The sequence below is a fragment of the Oncorhynchus clarkii genome, chromosome 4, assembly GCF_045791955.1.
Source record: "Oncorhynchus clarkii lewisi isolate Uvic-CL-2024 chromosome 4, UVic_Ocla_1.0, whole genome shotgun sequence".
Lineage (NCBI taxonomy): Eukaryota > Metazoa > Chordata > Actinopteri > Salmoniformes > Salmonidae > Oncorhynchus > Oncorhynchus clarkii.
The window spans coordinates 26319645-26343406 of NC_092150.1; the positions used below are offsets into that span (position 1 = coordinate 26319645).

At 43.8% G+C, this 23762-nt stretch overlaps 1 protein-coding gene across 2 annotated transcripts in view; it reads right to left on the bottom strand.

Moving 5' to 3' along the window:
* LOC139406647 (importin-13-like) overlaps positions 1–23762 on the bottom strand; it is a 66791-nt gene that overhangs the window by 21783 nt on the left and 21246 nt on the right. For both annotated transcript variants that reach the window (XR_011634011.1, XM_071149485.1), the window contains exons 2-5: positions 15186–15311; positions 14969–15112; positions 10456–10668; positions 10067–10320 (exon numbers count right to left, since the gene is read on the bottom strand). Coding sequence is in view for 1 of the 2 variants with exons in the window: in XM_071149485.1 (XP_071005586.1) it covers positions 10067–10320; positions 10456–10668; positions 14969–15112; positions 15186–15311 (737 nt within the window). In the remaining variant the exon portion in view is untranslated. The remainder of the gene's footprint in view (positions 1–10066; positions 10321–10455; positions 10669–14968; positions 15113–15185; positions 15312–23762) is intronic.

Below are 23762 nucleotides of genomic sequence, written 5' to 3' on the forward strand. Positions count from 1 at the left end.
TGCAAGAACGGGCTGCCATCAGTGGCCCAGAAGTGAATTGACAGCATGCCAGGGTGGATTGCAGAGGTCTTGAAAAAGAAGGGTCAATGTAACATGTAATTGTCAATAAAAGCCTTTGACACTTATGAAATGCTTGTAATTATACTTCAGTATTCCATAGTAACATCTGACAAAAATATCTGGAGACACTGAAGCAGCAAACTTTGTGAAAATTAGTTTGTGTGTCATTCTCAAAACTTTTGGCCACGACTATGTCAGTTGAGTTGAATCATCAAATCACAGCACATATTTATGGGTACATTTCCTGCTTTTACTTCCAGCTTTGCTCCTATGGGTACACTAGCAATGGATGCCAGTCCAACCACTATGCTATCATTTACTTGAACGGGGCGCCCATTCCATGTATTCTATTTCTATGGCAGCACATGCTGTCAGGAGCTGAGGAAAGGAGAAAATGTGGGTAAAAAAAATGAAATGGGTTGCTATTCAAACGGTTATTACAGAGACTGCGGTAATTTGGCTGGCCAATTACCGTTAGCCAAAATTCCAAGACCAACACAGCCCTGTGTGTGTGTACGCATGTTATTCAGGGGGTAATGAGTATTTGAGTGACTGTGCATTAAAGAGTGCGAGTGTCTATCAATGTTCCCAATAATTTTATGGGGTAACTAAGCAAATTTTAGGTCCTGTGAGTGGAAATTTAACACGGTGAGAATTTTGTGCAACTTCCAGCGAGTGTTTATAGTGAACACTGAGGCTGTACCCTTACAGTTTTAAACAGTAGCCATTGTGGATATCTGAGCATAATGTAGACCTACCAATAAAACCACTGGAGAAACCCCCATAACATTTTCACACAGAAATCAAAAGCTATTTCCCATGATATATCCTAAAGTAGCCTATACAGTGCATTCGGAAAATATTCAAACCCCTTTTCTACATTTTGTTATATTACAGCCTTATTGGATTAAATACATTTTCCCCTTATCTACTTAGAATATACCATAAAGATTAAATGAAAACAGGATTTTAGAATGTTGGCAAATTAGATAAAAATAAATACCTTATTACCTTATACAGTTGAAGTCGGGGGTTTACATACACTTAGGTTGGAGTCATTAAAACTCGTTTTTCAACCACTCCACAAATGTATTGTTAACAAACTATAGTTTTGGCAAGTCAGTTAGGACATCTACTTTACAAGTAATTTTTCCAACAATTGTTTACAGACAGATTATTTCACTGTATCACAAATTCCAGTGGCTCAGAAATTTACATACACTAAGTTGACTGTGCCTTTAAACAGCTTAAACAGCTTTAGAAACTTCTGATAAGCTAATTGACATCATTTGAGTCATTTGGAGGTGGACCTGTGGATTACAGGTCGACCGATTAATCGGAATGGCCGATTAATTAGGGCTGATTTCAAGTTTCATAACATTTGGAAATCTGGATTTTTGGACACCAATTATTATTTATTTTTTTACACCTTTATTTAACTAGGCAAGTCAGTTAAGAACACATTTTTATTTTCAATGACGGCCATGGAACGGTGGGTTAACAGATTTTTAACTTGTCAGCTCGGGGATTCAATCTTGCAAACTTACGGTTAACTAGTCCAACGCTCTAACCACCTGATTACGCTGTTACGCGAATGCAGTAAGAAGCCAAGGTAAGTTGCTAGCAGGCATTAAACTTATCTTATAAAAAAAAATCAAGCATAATCACTAGTTAACTACACATGGTTGATGATATTACTAGTTTATCTAGCGTGCCCTGCGTTGCATATAATCGATGCGGTGCGCATTAGCGAAAAAGGACTGTCGTTGCTCCAACATGTACCTAACCATAAACATTAATGCCTTTCTTAAAATCAATACACAAGTATATATTTTTAAACCTGCATATTTAGTTAATATTGCCTGCTAACATGAATTTCTTTTAACTAGGAAAATTGTGTCACTTCTCTTGCAACAGAGTAAGGGTATATGCAGCAGTTTGGGCTGCCTAGCTCATTGCAAACTGTGTGAAGACTATTTCTTCCTTACAAAGACTTCCTAACAAAGATATTTGCGAAAAAAGCACAGTCATTGCATGACTGTACCTAACCATAAACATCAATGCCTTTCTTAAAATCAATACACAGAAGTATATATTTTTAAACCTGCAAATTTAGCTAAAAGAAATCCAGGTTAGCCTCTTGAAGCTAGGGGGCACTATTTTTATGTTTGGAAAAATAACATTCCCAAAGTAAACAACCTATTTCTCAGGACCAGATGCTAGAATATGCATATAATTGACAGATTAGGATAGAAATGTCTAGACTCCATTTAAAGGGATATATATATATATATATGAGTAAAGCCGCCATTGTTCCTCCCGCTGTTATGGAAAAAGCTACACACTCGGTTGATATATTATCGAATATATATTTTAAAAACAACCTGAAGATTGATTGTAAAAAAACGTTTGACATGTTTCTGTGGACATTATAGATATTATTTGGAATATACGTCTGCGTTGTGGTGACTGCTCTTTCCTGTGGATTTCTGAACATAACGCGACAAACAAACGTTGGTATTTTGGGTATAAAAATAATCTTTATGGAACAAAAGAAACATTTGATGTCTAACTGGGAGTCTAGTCAGTGAAAACATCCGAAGATCAAAGGTACACGGTTAATTTGATTGCTTTTCTGATATTCGTGACCAAGCGTCCTGATGCTAAGTGTACATAATGCTATGCTGGGCTATCGATAAACTTAAACGCTTGGATCGCTTTCGCTGTAAAGCATAATTTCAAAATCTGAGACGACAGGGTGATTAACAAAAGGCTAACCTGTGTTTCGCAATATTGCACTTGTTATTTTATGAATATGAATATTTGTTAGTAATATTATTTGACTGTTGTGCTATGCTATTCAGCGGTTGCTGACGAAAATGATCCCGCTACAGGGATGGGTAGCGTCAAGAAGTTAGCTGGCAATATTAACCAGGTGAAATTGTGTCACTTCTCTTGCGTTCATTGCACGCAGAGTCAGGGTATATGCAACAGTTTGGGCCGAACTAATTTGCCAGAATTTTACGTAATTATGACATTATGAATATTTAGACTTATGAATGCCACCCTTTAGATAAAATACGGAACAGTTCCGTATTTCACTGAAAGATCGTTTCCGGATTCGACCATAATGACGTAAAGCTCGTATTTCTGTATGTTATGTTATAATTAAGTCTATGATTTGATATTTGATAGAGCAGTCTGACTGAGCAATGGTCGGCACCAGCAGGCTCGTAAGCATTCATTCAAACAGCACTTTCGTGTGTTTTGCCAGCAGCTCTTCGCAATGCTTCAAGCATTGAGCTGTTTATGACTTCAAGCCTATCAACTCCCGAGATTAGGCTGGTGTAACCAATGTGAAATGGCTAGCTGGTTAGCGGGGTGCGCGCTAATAGCGTTTCAAATTGGTGATGTCACTCGCTCTGAGACTTGGAGTAGTTGTTCCCCTTGCTCTGCAAGGGCTGCGGCTTTTGTGGAGCGATGGGTAACGCTGCTTCGAGTGTGGCTGTTGTCGATGTGTTCCTGGTCCGAGCCCAGGTAGGGGCGAGGAGAGGGACGGAAGCTATACTTTTACACTGGCAATACTATAGTGCCTATAAGAACATCCAATAATCAAAGGTATATGAAATACAAATGGTATAGAGAGAAATAGTCCTATAAATACTATATTAACTACAACCTAAAACCTCTTACCTTGGAATATTGAAGTCTCATGTTGAAAGGAACCACCAACTTTCATATGTTCTCATGTTCTGAGCAAGGAATTCAAACGTTAGCTTTTTTACATGGCACATATTGCACTTTTACTTCTCCAACACTTTGTTTTTGCATTATTTAAACCAAATGGAACATGTTTCATTATTTATTTGAAGCTAAATTGATTTTATTGATGTATTATATTAAGTTAAAATAAGTGTTCATTCAGTATTGTAGTAATTGTCATTATTTATTTATTTATTTATTTATTTATTTTAAAATCGGCATCGGATTCTTTTGGCACTCCAATAATCGGTATCGGCGTTGAAAAATCATAAATCGGTCAACCTCTACTCAAGACATCAGACAGGAAGTTAAAGCTTGGTCGCAAATGGGTCTTCCAAATGGACAATGACCCCTAAGCATGCAAGGACAACAAGGTCAAGGTATTGGAGTGGCCATCACAAGTGCTAAATACGGCTGCTAGAATCCTGACTAGAACCAAAAAATTTGATCATATTACTCCAGTGCTAGCCTCTCTACACTGGCTTCCTGTCAAAGCAAGGGCTGATTTCAAGGTTTTACTGCTAACCTACAAAGCATTACATGGGCTTGCTCCTACCTATCTCTCTGATTTGGTCCTGCCGTACATACCTACACGTACGCTACGGTCACAAGACGCAGGCCTCCTAATTGTCCCCAGAATTTCTAAGCAAACAGCTGGAGGCAGGGCTTTCTCCTATAGAGCTCCATTTTTATGGAACTGTCTGCCTACCCATGTCAGAGACGCAAACTCGGTCTCAACCTTTAAGTCTCTACTGAAGACTCATCTCTTCAGTGGGTCATATGATTGAGTGTAGTCTGGCCCAGGAGTGGGAAGGTGAACGGAAAGGCTCTGGAGCAACGAACCGCCCTTGTTGTCTCTGCCTGGCCGGTTCCCCTCTTTCCACTGGGATTCTCTGCCTCTAACCCTATTACAGGGGCTGAGTCACTGGCTTACTGGGGCTCTCTCATGCTGTCCCTGGAGGGGGTGCGTCACCTGAGTGGGTTGATTCACTGATGTGGTCATCCTGTCTGGGTTGGCGCCCCCCCCCCCCCCCTTGGGTTGTGCCGTGGCGGAGGTCTTTGTGGGCTATACTCAGCCTTGTCTCAGGATGGTAAGTTGGTGGTTGAAGATATCCCTCCAGTGGTGTGGGGGCTGTGCTTTGGCAAAGTGGGTGGGGTTATATCCTTCCTGTTTGGCCCTGTCCGGGGGTGTCCTCGGATGGGGCCACAGTGTCTCATGACCCCTCCTGTCTCAGCCTCCAGTATTTATGCTGCAGTAGTTTATGTGTCGGGGGGCTAGGGTCAGTTTGTTATATCTGGAGTACTTCTCCTGTCCTATTCGGTGTCCTGTGTGAATTTAAGTGTGCGTTCTCTAATTCTCTCTTTCTCGCTCTCGGAGGACCTGAGCCCTAGGACCATGCCCCAGGACTACCTGACATGATGACTCCTTGCTGTCACCAGTCCACCTGGCCGTGCTGCTGCTCCAGTTTCTTTCAACTGTTCTGCCTTATTATTATTATTCGACCATGCTGGTCATTTATGAACATTTGAACATCTTGACCATGTTCTGTTATAATCTCCACCCGGCACAGCCAGAAGAGGACTGGCCACCCCACATAGCCTGGTTCCTCTCTAGGTTTCTTCCTAGGTTTTGGCCTTTCTAGGGAGTTTTTCCTAGCCACCGTGCTTCTACACCTGCATTGCTTGCTGTTTGGGGTTTTAGGCTGGGTTTCTGTACAGCACTTTGAGATATCAGCTGATGTACGAAGGGCTATATAAATAAATTTGATTTGATTTGATCACAAAGCTCTGACCTCAAACTTCTAGAAAAATTGTGGGCTGAACTGAAAAAGCATGTGCAAGCAAGGAGACCTAGTTAACTGACTCAGTTACACCAACTCTGTCAGAAGGAATGGGCCAAAATTCACCCAACTTATTGTGGGAAGCTTGTGGAAGGCCATCTGAAATGTTTGACCCAAGTTAAACAATTTAAAGGCAATGCTACCAAATACTAATTGAGTGCATGTAAACTTCTGACCCACTGGGAATGTGATGAAAGGCTGTAATAAATCATTATTCTGACATTTCACATTCTTAAAATAAAGTGGTGATCCTAACTGTCCTAAGACAGGGAATTTTTACAAGGATTACATTCAGGAATTGTGAAAAACTGAGTTTAAATGTATTTGGCTAAGGTGAATGTAAACTTCCGACTTCAACTGTAAGTATTCAGGCCCTTTGCTATGAGACTCGAAAATTGAGCTCAGGTGCATCCTGTTTCCATTGATCATCCTTGAGATGTTTCTACAACTTGGAGTCCACCTGTGGTAAACTTAATTGATTGGACATGATTTAGAAAAAGCACACACGTCTATGTAAGGTCCCATAGTTGACAGTGCATGTCTGAGCAAAAACCAAGCCATGTGGTCCAAGGAATTGTCCGTAGAGCTCCGAGACAGGATCGTGTTGAGGCACAGACCTAAGGAAGGGTACCAAAACATTTCTGCAGCTTTGAAGGTCCCCAAAAACACAGTAGCCGCCATCATTCTTAAATGGAAGAAGTTCGGAACCACCAAAACTCTTACTAAAGCTGGCCACATGGCCAAATTGAACAATCGGGGGAGAAGGGTCTTGGTCAGGGATGTGATCAAGAACCCGATGGTCATTGACAGAGCTCCAGAGTTCCTCTGTAGAGATGGGAGAACCTTCCAGAAGGACAACCATCTCTGCAGCACTCCACCAAATCAGGCCTTTACGGTAGTGGCCAGATGGAAGCCACTCCTCAGTAAAAGGCACATGACAGCCCGCTTTGAGTTTGCCTAAATGCACCTAAAGTACTCTCAGACCATGAGAAAGAAGATTCTCTGGTCTGATGAAACCAAGATTGAACTCTTTAGCCTGAATGCCAAGCGTCACATCTGGTTGAAACCTGGCACCATCCTTATGGTGAAGCATGGGGGTGGCAGCATCATGCTGTGGGGATGTTTTTCAGCGGCAGGGACTGGGAGACTAGTCAGGATCGAGGGAAAGAAGAACGGAGCAAAGTACAGAGATATCCTGCTCCAGAGCGCTCAGGACCTCCGACTGAGGTGAAGGTTCACCTTCCAACATAACAACCCTAAGCACACAGCCCAGACAACGCAGGAATGGCTTCGGGACAAGTCTCTGAATGTCCTTGAGTGGCCCAGCCAGAGCCCAAACTTGAACTCGATCGAACATCTCTGGAGAGACCTGAAAATAGCTGTGCGGCGATGCTCCCCATCCAACCTGACAGAGGTTGAGAGAATATGCAGAGAAGAATGGGAGAAACTCCCCAAATCCAGGTGTGCTAAGCTTGTAGTGTCATACCAAAGAAGGCTTGAGGCTGGAATCGCAGTGTAGATTGATGAGGGGGAAAAAACATTTTAATCAATTTTAGAATAAGGCTGTAACATAACAAAATGTGGTAAAAGTCAAGGAGGTCTGAATCCTTTCCGATTGCACTTTGTCGAGAAACGTGCCCATTTTCCTCGAAAGTACGTAATGTGACGATTCCAAACCTATACAATATTACAGATAGCAAGTTAACTATACCTCACATAAATCGGGAAAAGATTTGTAATGTTTTACTTCTCGTTGATGAAATCCGTAATAATGTTGGATTTCTGAGCTAGCGCCCAATAGACTCCCTTTCATTCCAAAATCGCCCAGAATGCACCGTGCAGCCCATTGACATACAAAACGTTGCCCATGCTCTCCCCTCAAAAGTATATCAGCCATTGTGAATGTCAGACTCTACTCTGAGGCAAATTGATCTGCAGGTTGAACATATTGATATTGTAGACTCCTAAATTGATAGTGCAGTTTGTTTAGGCAATTTTACAGCCAACTAGCTACCTTACATGCTGATAATGTCTTTGTTATTATTGTGTGGAGCTATGTTTGCTTGCTAGATAGCTACCTAGCCCATCGAGGGAGAATTGCACTGTAGATTTTGTTGTCGACATGAGCAGCAACAGATTTCCACGATTTCCCATGTTGCTACCAACCTTATTATAATGCTAAAATGAAAAAGTATTGTTCTCAGTGTTATTTAACAATGTAAATGAAAAGGAATGAGTGGTTTTGGGTGGATTTTTCTTTTAAAAGCACATAATTTCACCTCCCTCTTTTCCTCCCTTTCCCTCTGTTTAAACACATTACAGTGAAGTCATTTGGGAGGATGCTATTGGTCCACCGGTCTTGTTGCCAGGCAACTAATTTCCCCTGTCCAGTAATTAAGTAGGAGGAAAATGGGTGAAAAGGGTTATGACAGAGGAAAGGGAGAGAAAGAGAAACATTGTACGTGAAGGAAAGAGGAAGGAAGGACAAACACAAAAATGTACACAACCATCAAATGTTGAGTGTTTCTGCCTCAGGTTGGATGACACTACGATTGACATTACGAGGTTCATATTCATTCCTCCTACAGTCATACTGGCCTTACTTATAGATCAATAAAAACAACATGCATGATGAGGAGACTTGAGAAGTTGAACAGAGCAGCAATGTGTGCTGTGCGTGTGAGAACAGGCCTGTCAGCAGAGTAATCATAGCTCCAACCTGCCGGGTGGATGTTGCACCTCTTCCTCCCTTGCTCATCTTTCTTTCCCTCCCCGTCTCTCGGGAGGGGGTACTGGGTGCCTGCCATCGGAGCCAATCGGAGCATGATGACATCGCTCCCCAGCTTTGTAACCATGGCAACACCAGCCAGCCGAGAAATGCCCCTCCCTTCCTGGCAGTCAACTTTCCATGTACTCCCTCCATTCTCTCCCCCAGTAAACCTATTTTCTTTCATCCTCCCCTCAGCTGTCAACTCTCCCTTGCCTGTATTTCTCTCTGCATCCCTATTTCCCCTACCCTCTCTCTTTCCCTCTCTCAGATGCCCTTCCCATACCCGCACTGTTCTCTTGGCTGTCATCTCTCCCTGAATGTCTTTCTTGCTCCCTTCCCATCTCTTTGGTTGGAAATCCCGCTCAATCGCTCACGGAGCGGAGCTTGCGCATCGCTCCGGTATACATGTCCTTTCCAACCCCTCCACTAAAAACCACTCCACGCTCACAAATATAAAAAAACTGCTGCTCCAAATTCACTCCATTCATTAAAATCACAATTTAACCAACACACAATTATTTGTGTGACTTCCTGGACCTACCAAACGTATGGATTTGAATGAAAAGTATTTGAATAAACATTAAAAGGTGACTGTAAGAAGCCCAGATCATAAAAAAAAAAGGCTACATGACATATTAAAACATCATAAACACTAAATATGTCAGGAGCCTAAGAATGAACAAAAATTAAGGCTATATTGTTTTAAGGCCTACAAATAAATACAATGTGAAGCATTTGTGAGTGACACACAATAGGCTGGTAGGAACATAAAGCACTCAGCATTTAAACAACATTTTGTTGTATTAAAATCATTATAGTCGATAAATGCACATATCTGCTGTGATTTACTTAGAATTAAATACAAATTAAACAAAAAATTACCTCCGTGCTTTTGAAACATGAGTTTGGCCAGTCTGTGGCTTCAGGCTCATGTGATGTTGCCTGGAGAGCAAGTCAGCAGCGAAGAACATCCTCTCCACACTCGCAGAGCAACTGGGAATTCTAAACACCCTTTTGGCCACTTTTGCCAGGCTGGGGTGATGCAGAGTTGTTTTTTCTCTCTCTTGTATTAGGTAGGCCTAAACGTTTTTAGGCAAAATAACCCAATAAAAACGTAAAGCTCCTTGGACGTGGGAATATGCCAGGTCTATTGGGCCAAAATCAATTATGGCCTATTGTACAGGTAATAGGGGAAAAAACGAGACAGTTATCTACCCACCTCGTTCCTTTCTTCTAGCATGTGCACATAGTAGGTACACCTTCATGCAGTCGGGATACATGTATTTTCAGATTCAACAATCATTCTTTAGTTGTGGACACTACATCACCACACTCCCTCTCTTACTCACCTTGATTTTGCACCTGTGTGCTTGGTCAGTTTCTTTATGGAAATAAAGCAAGGGGCTATAGCAGAACACAAGTAGATGCAAATGCATGCTGGGCTTGGCATGCCCTGAGCTCGTGAAGTGAGCGCTACTGGAGTGAAATTAGAGCAGGCGAGAAGGCCGACGCTCCAGCCTTTTGACTGGAGCGCGGGGCGAGGTTCCCATTGGGCACACTCCGCTCCACTCACATACTCTGGATGACACACCCACTCACACACCCACTCAATCTCCCCCTGGCACAGACACACCTCTGGGAGTCGGGTTGTGATACGGCGTTGACAATAGCCTCCACGGCGGTATCAAACAGCTCGGGGTCTGGTAGAGCAGTGAAACAGTCCTCCACCAGTCCTTCACTCTCACTGAGAGGGACGTCCAGCAGCACCCAGGAGGACAGACAGCGCAGGACACGAGCCTTCACTGCCCCGGGACTGTCCCCTTGACGCAGCAGCTGCTGCAGCAGTGGACACACTGACCCCCACTCACGACCCAGAGCACCTCGCACCTACAGACAGAGAGACACAAGGTTACAGGAAATACTAACCCCGGCCCCCACTTGTCCTTTTGTGTGTGCATTGGTGTGCCCGTCTGCCTTTTTGTTGTCCCCATTGGCACTATTCAGTCTCCAGCACCCCCTCACCTGTCCCTTGCGGTACTGCGGCAGGCGGCTGGTCTGGAACTCTTCAGGCAGGACGGTCAGAAGCTCCAGCAGGGCCAGACATCTGGCCCGGCCATCCACCCCCCCTCCCTCCTCTTGGAACACACGCACCATTTCTGGCACGGCGCCCGGCCACACCTCTGGCATGGTGTTCAGGGCCAAGGAGGCAAGCGCCACACACAGACGCGTTAGCACCTTGGAAACAGGACCACAACGTCTTGTAAGTCAAGAACTTTACAATTGTGTTAATGCTTGATGGTTTTTAAGGCACGTAGCTACCGCCAGTTATATGTGTTTTTTAGGGATGTAGGATATATCGGTGAACATATCGGAATCGGACGATATTAGCTAAAAAATGCCACCGTTGATATTGGCCCGATGTCTAGTTTAACGCCAATGTGAAAAACCAATGTCAAAGTTGACATGCATACCTACATAAGGTACATGACGTAATGAAGCCAAGTAAAATTTAGAGCTAAACATGCAACACAGCATTCCTAACCTAGCCCACAATGTCTGCAGTGTGGATCGAGCAGTCAACAAGTCGAGCAGTCATTTGAAAGAGTAAGAATTTCAGCGAGACAACTAAAAGGCGAAATCCATTGCCCTGGACAATCAACCGTTCCCTGTCGTGGGTGATGTTGGCTTTCGCGACTGGTCGAGCACCGGTAAATACTAACGTTACCAAGTGCGCTATTGTTCAGATGTTGCCCTACCGGAGTTATGCAGTAATAGCATCACTGCTATTAGCTTCACAACATACTATTGAACGCCGTTTGGGCCTTTGGGTGTCATAAAAAAAAATATACACATCAATAAACACTATTTGACGCATCAAATAACGCAGTTCTATTACAGAATGTTGTGTGTTCTGAATTTGCACGTGCAAGCCAAGCACCACCACTATTATCAGTCGCACTGTCAAAGCTGTACAAAAATGTCTGCAAACACCGGCCTTGAACGGTGTGTTTACAATACCGCGTTGGTAATAAATCATTTTTCGACCGCATCTTCTGGGGGTAGCTAGCTAGCTTTAGCTTGGTACCTAGCTAGTACCAATGACCAGCAGAAACTGAAGTCATTTTCACTATTCTTAGCAATGATTTAGGAATCCTTGCGAGTAAGTATTAGCTAGGTAGCCACTTGTTGTTCACCTATTGAAATTTAACTTCAGTTCATGAAAATAAATTGCTAGCCAGCTACTTAACCCTGTTGGCCAAAGTTAACGTTATAAGCAGCCAGCTAGCTTCATCTGGCTAGTGAGGCTCGACCTGACCGGGTTATGTGTTGTGAAGTCAGCCACAATTAGGATTAGGCACAATAGTGGAATTTGCGGTTTGCCTTCAAAATAAAAGTACCTCTTTGAAAGTGATGCAGACGGTTTCAATTGGTGGAATCATGCCATATTTAGACTAGATAATGTTAAACAAGGTTGGAATGGGAAGCAATGAGATGGGGTATCAGTTTACTCAGTGACACCCACAGAACACAACTGTGAAGAGATTACGCAAAAATTAGCATTGTAGCTCTTAACGCGGGACTGTGACTGTGACTGTGTGAAATCACCTCCCCAGTCAGCCTATTGCGTGTATTGACATTCATATTCCACTGTACAGCTTTACCTAAAAATTGGAGATCAATGAAATGGGGTAACAGTCTACTCAAAACCCAATATATTTTTTCCCAACGTCCGCAGAGTTGACTCCAAAACATCCATGCAGTATTGTTTTTCCTCTGGAATAGTGTTCAATACACAGGGTGACAAATGTGGCTCAATTCACAGCTGTTTCAGAGTCCTGCAATAAGAGCTATGATGCTGTTGGAATCGGCTAAACTTTGAACATTGAGATGTTAAATAAATGAGACGAAGCCTTGAATATAAAGAATCTGTAGCAACCCAGAAGGCTTTGGAAAGTGTTTGATGGAGGAGAGGAGAGCGATGTGTTGATATAGGGAAGACAGATGGTTATCTGTGGATTAGGTGAAGGAGGGGTTGAGGTCAGGATGTGAGGGGTTGAGGTCAGGATGTGAGGGGTGAGGTCAGTTCCCCTTAAGGGAGTAATCAGGGTTAGTATCTGGTTACCTTCTTTTTCTTGGGCATAAACTAAGGATGGAGAGAGGGAGTGTCTTAAGTAGGATGTATATAACTGTGATGTCTAAAATGTTTTACTGTCTGATTACAGCAGTACAGAACCTTTGGGAATGATTAAACTTGGTTAACGCTTCTCTAGTGTCTGTGATTTATTTACTTAAAAATAAGAACCTAACAATGCTAATGTTCTCTGGGTGTCACTGAGTAGACTGATACCTCATGTCATTGATCCACTATCCATAGTTAAGGCTGTACAGTGAAATAAGTATGCCCCCAATGCAATTCTAAAGTACACTGCTCAAAAAAATAAAGGGAACACTAAAATAACACATCCTAGATCTGAATGAATGAAATATTCTTATTAAATACTTTTTCTTTACATAGTTGAATGTGCTGACAACAAAATCACAAATATTATCAATGGAAATCAAATCTATCAACCCATGGAGGTTTGGATTTGGAGTCACACTCAAAATTAAAGTGGAAAACCACACTACAGGCTGATCCAACTGATGTAATGTCCTTAAAACAAGTCAAAATGAGGCTCAGTAGTGTGTGTGGCCTCCACGTGCCTGTATGACCTCCCTACAACGCCTGGGCATGCTCCTGATGAGGTGGCGGATGGTCTCCTGAGGGATCTCCTCCCAGACCTGGACTAAAGCATCCGCCAACTCCTGGACAGTCTGTGGTGCAATGGTGGATGGAGCGAGACATGGATGTCCCAGATGTGCTCAATTGGATTCAGGTCTGGGGAACAGATGGGCCAGTCCATAGCATCAATGCCTTCCTCTTGCAGGAACTGGAATTTGCCAATCTTGGTGTTCTCTGGCAAATGCCAAACATCCTGCACGGTGTTGGGCTGTAAGCACAACCCCCACCTGTGGACGTCGGGCCCTCATACCACCCTCATGGAGTCTGTTTCTGCACTACCTGAGCCACTTGTGTGGGTTGTACACTCCGTCTCATGCCACCACTAGAGTGAAAGCACCGGCAGCATTCAAAAGTGACCAAAACATCAGCCAGGAAGCATAGGAACTGAGAAGTGGTCTGTGGTCACCACCTGCAGAACCACTCCTTTATTGGGGGTGTCTTGCTAATTGCCTATAATTTCCACCTGTTGTCTATTCCATTTGCACAACAGCATGTGAAATTTATTGTCAATCAGTGTTGCTTCCTAAGTGGCCAGTTTGATTTCACAAAAGTGTGGTTGACTTGGAGTTACATTGTGTTGTTTAAGTGTTCCCTTTATTTTTTTGAGCAGTGTATATATCCATCCAGTGTGATTTCAGATATTTGTCAAATTGACAAATTAGTCTTTTGTTGATTCCATATAACATTCCAAACTCATTTAGCATGATCTATTAAATTATGACATAACTCTACTAGTTGTATTCATTTGCGTCACTGTCAATGACATGCTTTTATTTTGAAGGCTAACTGCAAAGTCTACTATTTTTGACTAATCCTTATCATGGCTAGCTTCACAGATTGGTTGACCACTATTATTCAAATAAGAACTCTTATAAATTAGGGTTATTTTAGATGACACCTAGCTATATAGTTAGCTAGCTAACGATAGCTACTGAAATAGATTGTTTGCATCCATGAGCTAGCTAGCTTTTTTTAATGACCAGAACTGTAGGTGCGTGAGACAACTTTACCAGCATCATAGCAAACGTATCGATGAATCGGTGTGACATACAAAATACGGGTGATAGTGTAATAACTCGGTAAAACATGTATGAACGCGTTAATTTATTATGTGGCGTGCAGTCATATTCAGGACCTGATTAGTCAACATGCTTATTTGACGTGTATCTTTTTTGACACGCAAAGACCCAAACTGCGTTCCATAGAAATCCTGGTTGAGAATGAAATGACTGAACAAACGAACAACGAAACAGCACAGCAAGTAAGTGAAAGAAATTGATTAGGTTTTACTGGTAATGGGGACATGCGTAAATGCCAACAAAATTACTTTTTGGTCAGTGTGGTGTGTAAGCTTTATTTAACTCGGCAAGTCAGTTAAGAACAAATTCTTATTTACAATGACGGCCTACCCTGGCCAAACCCGGACGACGTTGGGCCAATTGTGCGCCCCCCTATGGGACTCCCAATCACAGCCGGATGTGATACAGCCTGGATTCGAACCAGGGACTGTAGTGACGCCTCTTGCGCTGAGATGCAGTGCCTTAGACCGCTGCGTCCGTGTGTGACTTAAATATTTAACTGCACTAGAATGCTTAAAAGGCCGCTAAAATGTTAAATAAATCGGTTTTCGGTAAAGGGTTATTTGGCAAGGAAAATATCTGATATCGGTATTGGCCAAAATTATAATAATATCGGTGCATCCCTAGTATTTTTCTTGATCTAATAAATCCAACTGTCCATCCATTTACCCACCATCTTGGATCCGGAGGAGAAGCAGGCGATCTGGGAGAAGAGTTGAGTCTTCAGGGTCTCATACTGATCAGAAGGGATATCAGACCAGTAGCGGGATATCTTAGTGTGGAGGGCACTAGCCCCAAAGTACTGGATTTCAGGAACCTAGGAAGAGAGAGAGGGTTATGTATAGGTGTGTACATTTGCGTGTGTGCGAGCGCATGTGGGCATTTCATACCTTGTCAGGGCTGAGCAGAGCCCAGCAGAACTGCCAGGCCTGAGGGGAGACCTGAGCCTGCATCAACCACTTCTGGGCCAGGTTCTTATTCTCAATGTTAGGGTCATAGTACAACTGGTGGAGTCCCTATAGATAGAGAGAGAGAGATAGAGATGGGAGGGAGAGTCAGTATAATTCTTGCAATGCAATTATATGTCATTTAGAACAGGAATGTTGTTTCTAGACTCTTGTATGACTGACTACTGTTAAAGAACACCATCAATAGAGACAGTCAGTATCAAGAGGCTCTCCAGTGCTGGTGTGTAGATCAACCCTAGCGCCCTGACCAAGAGCTAGTGTGGTGGGTGGCTGGTTGACACATTGTCTAATGGAAAGACATGTCTGTGCAGGGTCCCTTTGTTTCCTTTTGAAATCACCTCCTAGAGTGGAAACACACAATATGAATAGGTTCAGGTTGTGTGTGTCATATGGTAGAGATCACAGCCTGAATAATATTCCAGTCCTCGGTTGTTCCTTATTGAAACACTGCTATAACCGTCTCTCTCACACACACACAAAACACACACCAATGCTTTTGTTATTAAAGTCTAACAGTGTATCTGCCCAGCTCAGGAAAACCCTCTTCACAGAGGCAGCAGGTACGCTAGGGGTTAGAGAGGTGTTGCCAGTTCAAATCCCGGGTCCGACAGGAAAAATCTGTCAGGAAGTGAGCTGGCAACCAGAGGGTTTGCTGGTATAAAATCCTAGATGCCATTGCCTGCTGTTATGCCCATGAGCAAGACACTTATTCCCATACAACAGCAGCTCCCTGGGCACCCAGTGTGGCAGCCACCACGCACATCCCCATAATACACTGCTCAAAAAAATAAAGGGAACACTTAAACAACACAATGTAACTCCAAGTCAATCACACTTCTGTGAAATCAAACTGTCCACTTAGGAAGCAACACTGATTGACAAATTTCACATGCTGTTGTGCAAATGGAATGGAAATGCAACAGGTGGAAATTATAGGCATTTAGCAAGACACCCCCAATAAAGGAGTGGTTCTGCAGGTGGTGACCACAGACCACTTCAGTTCCTATGCTTCCTGGCTGATGTTTTGGTCACTTTTGAATGCTGGCAGTGCTTTCACTCTAGTGGTAGCATGAGACGGAGTCTACAACCCATACAAGTGGCTCAGGTAGTGCAGCTCATCCAGGATGGCACATCAATGTGAGCTGTGGCAAGAAGGTTTGCTGTGTCTGTCAGCGTAGTGTCCAGAGCATGGAGGCGCTACCAGGAGACAGGCCAGTACATCAAGAGACGTGGAGGAGGCCGTAGGAAGGCAACAACCCAGCAGCAGGACCGCTAACTCCACCTTTGTGCAAGGAGGAGCAGGAGGAGCACTGCCAGAGCCCTGCAAAATTACCTCCAGGAGGCCACAAATGTGCATGTGTCTGCTCAAATTGTCAGAAACAGACTCCATGAGGGTGGTATGAGGGCCCGACGTCCACAGGTGGGGGTTGTGCTTACAGCCCAACACCGTGCAGGACGTTTGGCATTCGCCAGAGAACACCAAGATTGGCAAATTCGCCACTGGCGCTGTGTGCTCTTCACAGATGAAAGCAGGTTCACACTGAGCACGTGACAGAGTCTGGAGACGCAGTGGAGAACGTTCTGCTGCCTGCAACATCCTCCAGCATGACCGGTTTGGCGGTGGGTCAGTCATGGTGTGGGGTGGCATTTCTTTGGGAGGGGCCGCACAGCCCTCCATGTGCTCGCCAGAGGTAGCCTGACTGCCATTAGGTACCGAGATGAGATCCTCAGACCACTTGTGAGACCATGTGCTGGTGCGGTTGGCCCTGGGTTCCTCCTAATGCAAGACGATGCTACACCTCATGTGGCTGGAGTGTCAGCAGTTCCTGCAAGAGGAAGGCATTGATGCTATGGACTGGCCCGCCCGTTCCCCAGACCTGAATCCAATTGAGCACATCTGGGACATCATGTCTCGCTCCATCTACCAACGCCACGTTGCACCACAGACTGTCCAGGAGTTGGCGGATGCTTTAGTCCAGGTCTGGGAGGAGATCCCTCAGGAGACAATCCGCCACCTCATCAGGAGCATGCCCAGGTGTTGTAGGGAGGTCATACAGGCACGTGGAGGCCACACACACTACTGAGCCTCATTTTGACTTGTTTTAAGGACATTACATCAAATTTGGATCAGCCTGAAGTGTGGTTTTCCACTTTAATTTTGAGTGTGACTCCAAATCCAGACCTCCATGGGTTGATAAATTTGATTTCCATTGATCATTTTTGTGTGATTTTGTTGTCAGCACATTCAACTATGTAAAGAAAAAAGTATTTAATAAGAATATTTCATTCATTCAGATCTAGGATGTGTTATTTTAGTGTTCCCTTTATTTTTTTGAGCAGTGTATGTATATGTTTGTGTATATGTATGCATGTGTGTCTTTCGAAGGGTGCAATTGACCAATAAAGTGATTTTTACTGAGGAGTGGTGTCTTTACTGAAGTGTCTTTACTGAAATGTCTCCCTCCAAGAAAATGATTTCCCAGAGTTCAAACCAGGTCATTACCTCTGTCCACCGTGTGATCTAAGGAGGCTTCTCTTCCCCGAGACACACTCCAGACTGAGAAAAACCTGGGGTGTGAGACCCATCTCACTACAGTCAGCCAAATGCAAATCAACTAACAGCTCAATTGTTTCATTAACCACCAGAGATCAGATATCCTTTCTGTTCAGGGCAACTAGTGAAACTGCTGTGGCTGTAATGTGCCAGCCTACTGCTGAGCTGAACAACCTCCCTACCTGCAGCTGTGGACCAGGTTGGAGCACCTGGTATTGTATTTTGTATTTATTAAGGATCCCCATAAGCAGATCCTCTTCCTGGGGTCCAGTAACATTACCCCAAAATACACCAAGTTGTATCAAGTTGGCTGGATTTCCTTTGGGTGGTGGACCATTTTTGATACACAAATCAAATCAAATTTTATTTGTCACATACACATGGTTAGCAGATGTTAATGCGAGTGTAGCGAAATGCTTGTGCTTCTAGTTCCGACAATGCAGTAATAACAAGTAATCTAACTAACAATTCCAAAACTACTGTCTTGTACACAGTGTAAGGGGATAAAGAATATGTACATAAGGATATATGAATGAGTGATGGTACAGAGCAGCATAGGCAAGATACAGCAGATGGTATCGAGTACAGTATGTACAAATGAGATGAGTATGTAAACAAAGTGGCATAGTTTAAAGTGGCTAGTGATACATGTATTACATAAGGATACAGTCGATGATATAGAGTACAGTATATACGTATGCATATGAGATGAATAATGTAGGGTAAGTAACATTATATAAGGTAGCATTGTTTAAAGTGGCTAGTGATATATTTACATCATTTCCCATCAATTCCCATTATTAAAGTGGCTGGAGTTGAGTCAGTGTGTTGGCAGCAGCCACTCAGTGTTAGTGGTGGCTGTTTAACAGTCTGATGGCCTTGAGATAGAAGCTGTTTTTCAGTCTCTCGGTCCCAGCTTTGATGCACCTGTACTGACCTCGCCTTCTGGATGATAGCGGGGTGAACAGGCAGTGGCTCGGGTGGTTGATGTCCTTGATGATCTTTATGGCCTTCCTGTGACATCGGGTGGTGTAGGTGTCCTGGAGGGCAGGTAGTTTGCCCCCGGTGATGCGTTGTGCAGACCTCACTACCCTCTGGAGAGCCTTACGGTTGAGGGCGGTGCAGTTGCCATACCAGGCGGTGATACAGCCCGCCAGGATGCTCTCGATTGTGCATCTGTAGAAGTTTGTGAGTGCTTTTGGTGACAAGCCGAATTTCTTCAGCCTCCTGAGGTTGAAGAGGCGCTGCTGCGCCTTCTTCACGATGCTGTCTGTGTGAGTGGACCAATTCAGATTGTCTGTGATGTGTATGCCGAGGAACTTAAAACTTGCTACCCTCTCCACTACTGTTCCATCGATGTGGATAGGGGGGTGTTCCCTCTGCTGTTTCCTGAAGTCCACAATCATCTCCTTAGTTTTGTTGACGTTGAGTGTGAGGTTATTTTCCTGACACCACACTCCGAGGGCCCTCACCTCCTCCCTGTAGGCCGTCTCGTCGTTGTTGGTAATCAAGCCTACCACTGTTGTGTCGTCCGCAAACTTGATGATTGAGTTGGAGGCGTGCGTGGCCACGCAGTCGTGGGTGAACAGGGAGTACAGGAGAGGGCTCAGAACGCACCCTTGTGGGGCCTCAGTGTTGAGGATCAGCGGGGAGGAGATGTTGTTGCCTACCCTCACCACCTGGGGGCGGCCCGTCAGGAAGTCCAGTACCCAGTTGCACAGGGCGGGGTCGAGACCCAGGGTCTCGAGCTTGATGACGAGCTTGGAGGGTACTATGGTGTTGAATGCCGAGCTGTAGTCGATGAACAGCATTCTCACATAGGTATTCCTCTTGTCCAGATGGGTTAGGGCAGTGTGCAGTGTGGTTGAGATTGCATCGTCTGTGGACCTATTTGGGCGGTAAGCAAATTGGAGTGGGTCTAGGGCACATATGTCAGAGTCAAGGCCCGCGGGCCACATCCGGCCCGCAAGAAGGTTTTTTACGGCCCCTGGGATGATCTTGATTTATTATTAGAACCGGCCCGCAGCAAGCCGGCAGCCCGCAGATCTTTTACACGCACCAATACTACATTTCCCACAATGCAAAGGTGACGCACCGAGCAGTAGGCTGCTTCATTTCAATATTTATTGGCACAGCAGTCGTCAGCATCACAGTAAAATTAACTTTCAGATACCCATCAAAAATGGCAAAACGGAAGGTGGATACTGAGAACCGGGGGTTTCAAACAAGGTGGGAGTCGGAGTATATGTTCACGAAGGTAGCTGGAAAACCTGTGTGTCTTCTGTGTGGAGAAAGTGTGGCGGTACTGAAAGAGTATAATCTGAGACGACATTATGAAACGAAACACGCGGACAAAAACAAGAATATGGACATGGAACAAAGGCTACAAAAGGCAGAGGAATTAAAACGAGGCCTCAAATCTCGACAGGCTCTGTTCAAAAAAGCCAAATCACAAGGCCAGGCTGCTGTCAAGGCCAGTTTTATTTTGGCAGAAGAGATCGCTAAATCAGCCCGGCCATTTACGGAGGGGGATTTCATCAAAAACTGCATGATTAAAGTTTGTGACGAAGTTTGCCCAGAAAAAAGGCAACTCTTTTTAAATGTGAGTCTGAGCAGAAACACCATTGCCGAGAGAGTAGACCAGTTGTCCATCAATCTAAAAGAGCAGCTTGTGAAAAAGGGAAAAGATTTTATTGCATATTCCTTGGCTGTGGATGAGAGCACCGACATTTCTGACATTGCCCAGTTGTCAATTTTCATCCGCGGAGTGGACTCCAACCTAAGCGTGACAGAGGAGTTTTTGGCTTTACGTCCTATGCATGGCACAACTACGGGGCATGATTTGTATGAAGAGGTGTCAAGATGTGTAAATGAGATGGAGCTGCCTTGGGAAAAACTCGTGGGTTTGACAACCGACGGAGCACCTGCGATGTGTGGACACAGGAGCGGACTGGTGGCGAAGATACGGGAAAAGATGCAAGAGGAAAACGCGACAGGTGAGCTGACAGCTTATCATTGTATCATACACCAGGAAGCGTTGTGCGGTAAAGCCTTGAAAATGGAGCATGTAATGAGCATCATCACGCGCACAGTTAACTTTATCAGAGCCAAAGGTTTGAATCACCGCCAGTTCAAGGCATTTCTGACGGAGTTAGAAACGGAGCATGGTGATTTGCCTTATCACACAGAGGTGCGATGGCTAAGCCAGGGAAAGGTGCTTCAAAGATGTTTCGAGCTTCGTGAGGAGATTTGTCTGTTCTTGGACAGCAAAGGGAAAGACACAACACAACTCCGAGACGAAATGTTTCTGTGTGAAATGGCTTTTCTGTGTGACATTACGAGTCATCTGAATGCAATAAACTTGCAGCTGCAGGGTCGGGATCGTGTCATCTCTGATATGTACAGTACAGTGAAGGCATTTAAAACCAAACTGACTCTGTGGGAGACGCAGATGCGGAAAGAAAATTTGAGCCACTTTCCCAGCTGCCAGACCATGAAAGAGAAGCTCTCTACCAGTGCGTTCCCGAGCACACAGTTGGCTGATAAAATAGGTATGCTTGCCGCTGACTTTCGACGCCGATTTGCTGACTTTGAAGCACAAAAAAGCAGGTTGGAACTGCTCGGTAACCCATTTGCTGTTGACGTGGAAAGCTCACCACCAAACCTCCAAATGGAGTTGATTGACCTCCAATGCAATGATGCACTGAGGGCAAAATATGCGGCAGTGGGTGCTGCGGAGTTCGCCCGTTTCCTCCCCGGCACAATGCCCCAGCTGCGCATCCAGGCTGCTCAAACGTTGTCTATGTTTGGCAGCACATACCTGTGTGAACAACTGTTTTCTTTGATGAACCTGAACAAAACATCACACAGAAGTCGACTTACTGCTGAACACCTCCACTCAATTCTGAGGATTTCTTCAGCTCAGAGCCTTACCCCGAACATTGATGAACTTGTGGAAAAGATGGGACACCACCAAGTATCACCCTCAACCTCAAACAAGTGAACATTACTGTGCAATCACATATTTAGAGTTTTTACTCAGTTCAAGTTTAAAAGTTAAAATTTAATATTTGTTTTCACTGCATGTTACTTCTCCTTAAACAAAGTGTTGTTTTTGATTAATAGATTTTTGCACTTTATTTTTTTGTATTTCAATCCAATTATATTTTAAAAATATTTCAGTTGAGTGGATGATAGAAAATTGCTATTATTGTTTTTTCTTTGAAGTAAATTTAGCCCACTTTTGCTAAAATAGAAAATATAGTCTACTGATGGTGCCTTGAATACCGGTTTCTTTCATTTAATGTTCATGTTATGGGGATATTTATATAAAGGAAATTTGTCTTTTGTGTCTGTTGAAAATTAAAGATTACTGACAGAGCCATAAGAAAATATTGCTTTATTTATCTGATCATATTGTAATATATTTGTTAGGTTTTCAGTAGGTTCAATTAGGTTCACTAGACTATATGCGTCATTTAAAAAATTTTCAATGAACATTCGAACAGTCCGGCCCTCGTCTTGTAGCTGATTTTTTTATTTGGCCCTCCGTCCATTTGACTTTGACACCCCTGGTCTAGGGTGTCAGGTAGGGTGGAGGTGATATGGTCCTTGACTAGTCTCTCAAAGCACTTCATGATGACGGATGTGAGTGCTACGGGGCGGTAGTCGTTTAGCTCAGTTACCTTAGCTTTCTTGGGAACAGGAACAATGGTGGCCCTCTTGAAGCATGTGGGAACAGCAGACTGGTATAGGGATTGATTGAATATGTCCGTAAACACACCGGCCAGCTGGTCTGCGCATGCACGGGAAACTGTTGAGTGAGATGAGTTTTATCATCATAACAGTGTTGTGCTTTTAAGTGTTTGATGTGAGTTTTGATTTCATTTGCATTGACGTCAGAGTGGTTAGAGCAGGCCTGGGCAATTATTTTCCATGGGGGGCCACATTAGAATATATATTTGACATCACAGGCCAGAATCATATTACAGGATTATATCTACTGTAAATCACATCCAGATATGCTACTTCTTTTACTTTAACATGCACAGAAATAAACCACATCGATGTTCTCTTTTTGGTAGGTATTTTCATTATTAAACATGCAATGAACTACACAGAGGGAAAAGTACAGAAATCTTAACAGGCACGCACAAAAAAAACAAGAAAGAGAGGGCTCAACATAACATTTAAACTACTCAATCAGTGTGAGGAGTGAAGTCTCTGATTGGCATTGTCTAGAGCAGTGAAGTCAGGTATAGTTTCTGACATCGCTATGTGAAGGATTGCTGAGAGGTGAGAGTCAGTAAGAGATTATCTGTATCTTGACTTGTTATATTTCATCACTGAAAATGTCTGTTCATAGGTTGACCCAAACAGTACAAACATCTGCTGAGCATGACTCCTAATCTTTGGAAAGTTTTGTTAATCGAGAGATGCATAGAACCTCAGTGACATTGTTTTGAATAGTTCTCAAATCACTGCATCAGACTGAAGATCGATAAGCTCAAGTTGCAGGTCAGTGGGAGCGTTGTCCACATTGAAGGTGAAAGTGTCATTTCCCAACACTTTGAAATACTCAAACCGACGAGAAAACTCACAGTTCAAAGCACGCAGCAGCGATGTATACTTCTCCTACTGGTCATCTGATAGGGAACAGACTAGTAGCGTCGGAAGGTGGGTGAGATTGTTGGCTTCTACTTGGCAAGTCAAGGAGTAATTTTCCCTTGAAGGCTTTGACAAGGCTGTACATCTGATGTGCAAAAGGCCCTTCCCTTGCAGTTGGTAATTCAGTTCAATCATTAGGGCCATGATGTCCACGGTGAAGGCAAAATCAGACAACCATTCTTTATGTTGCAGTTGAGGGAAATCCACATATTTTCCTTTGATTTGCAAAAACTCAGCCATCTCTGACTTCAGGTCTCACACCCTTTTAAGCACCTTCC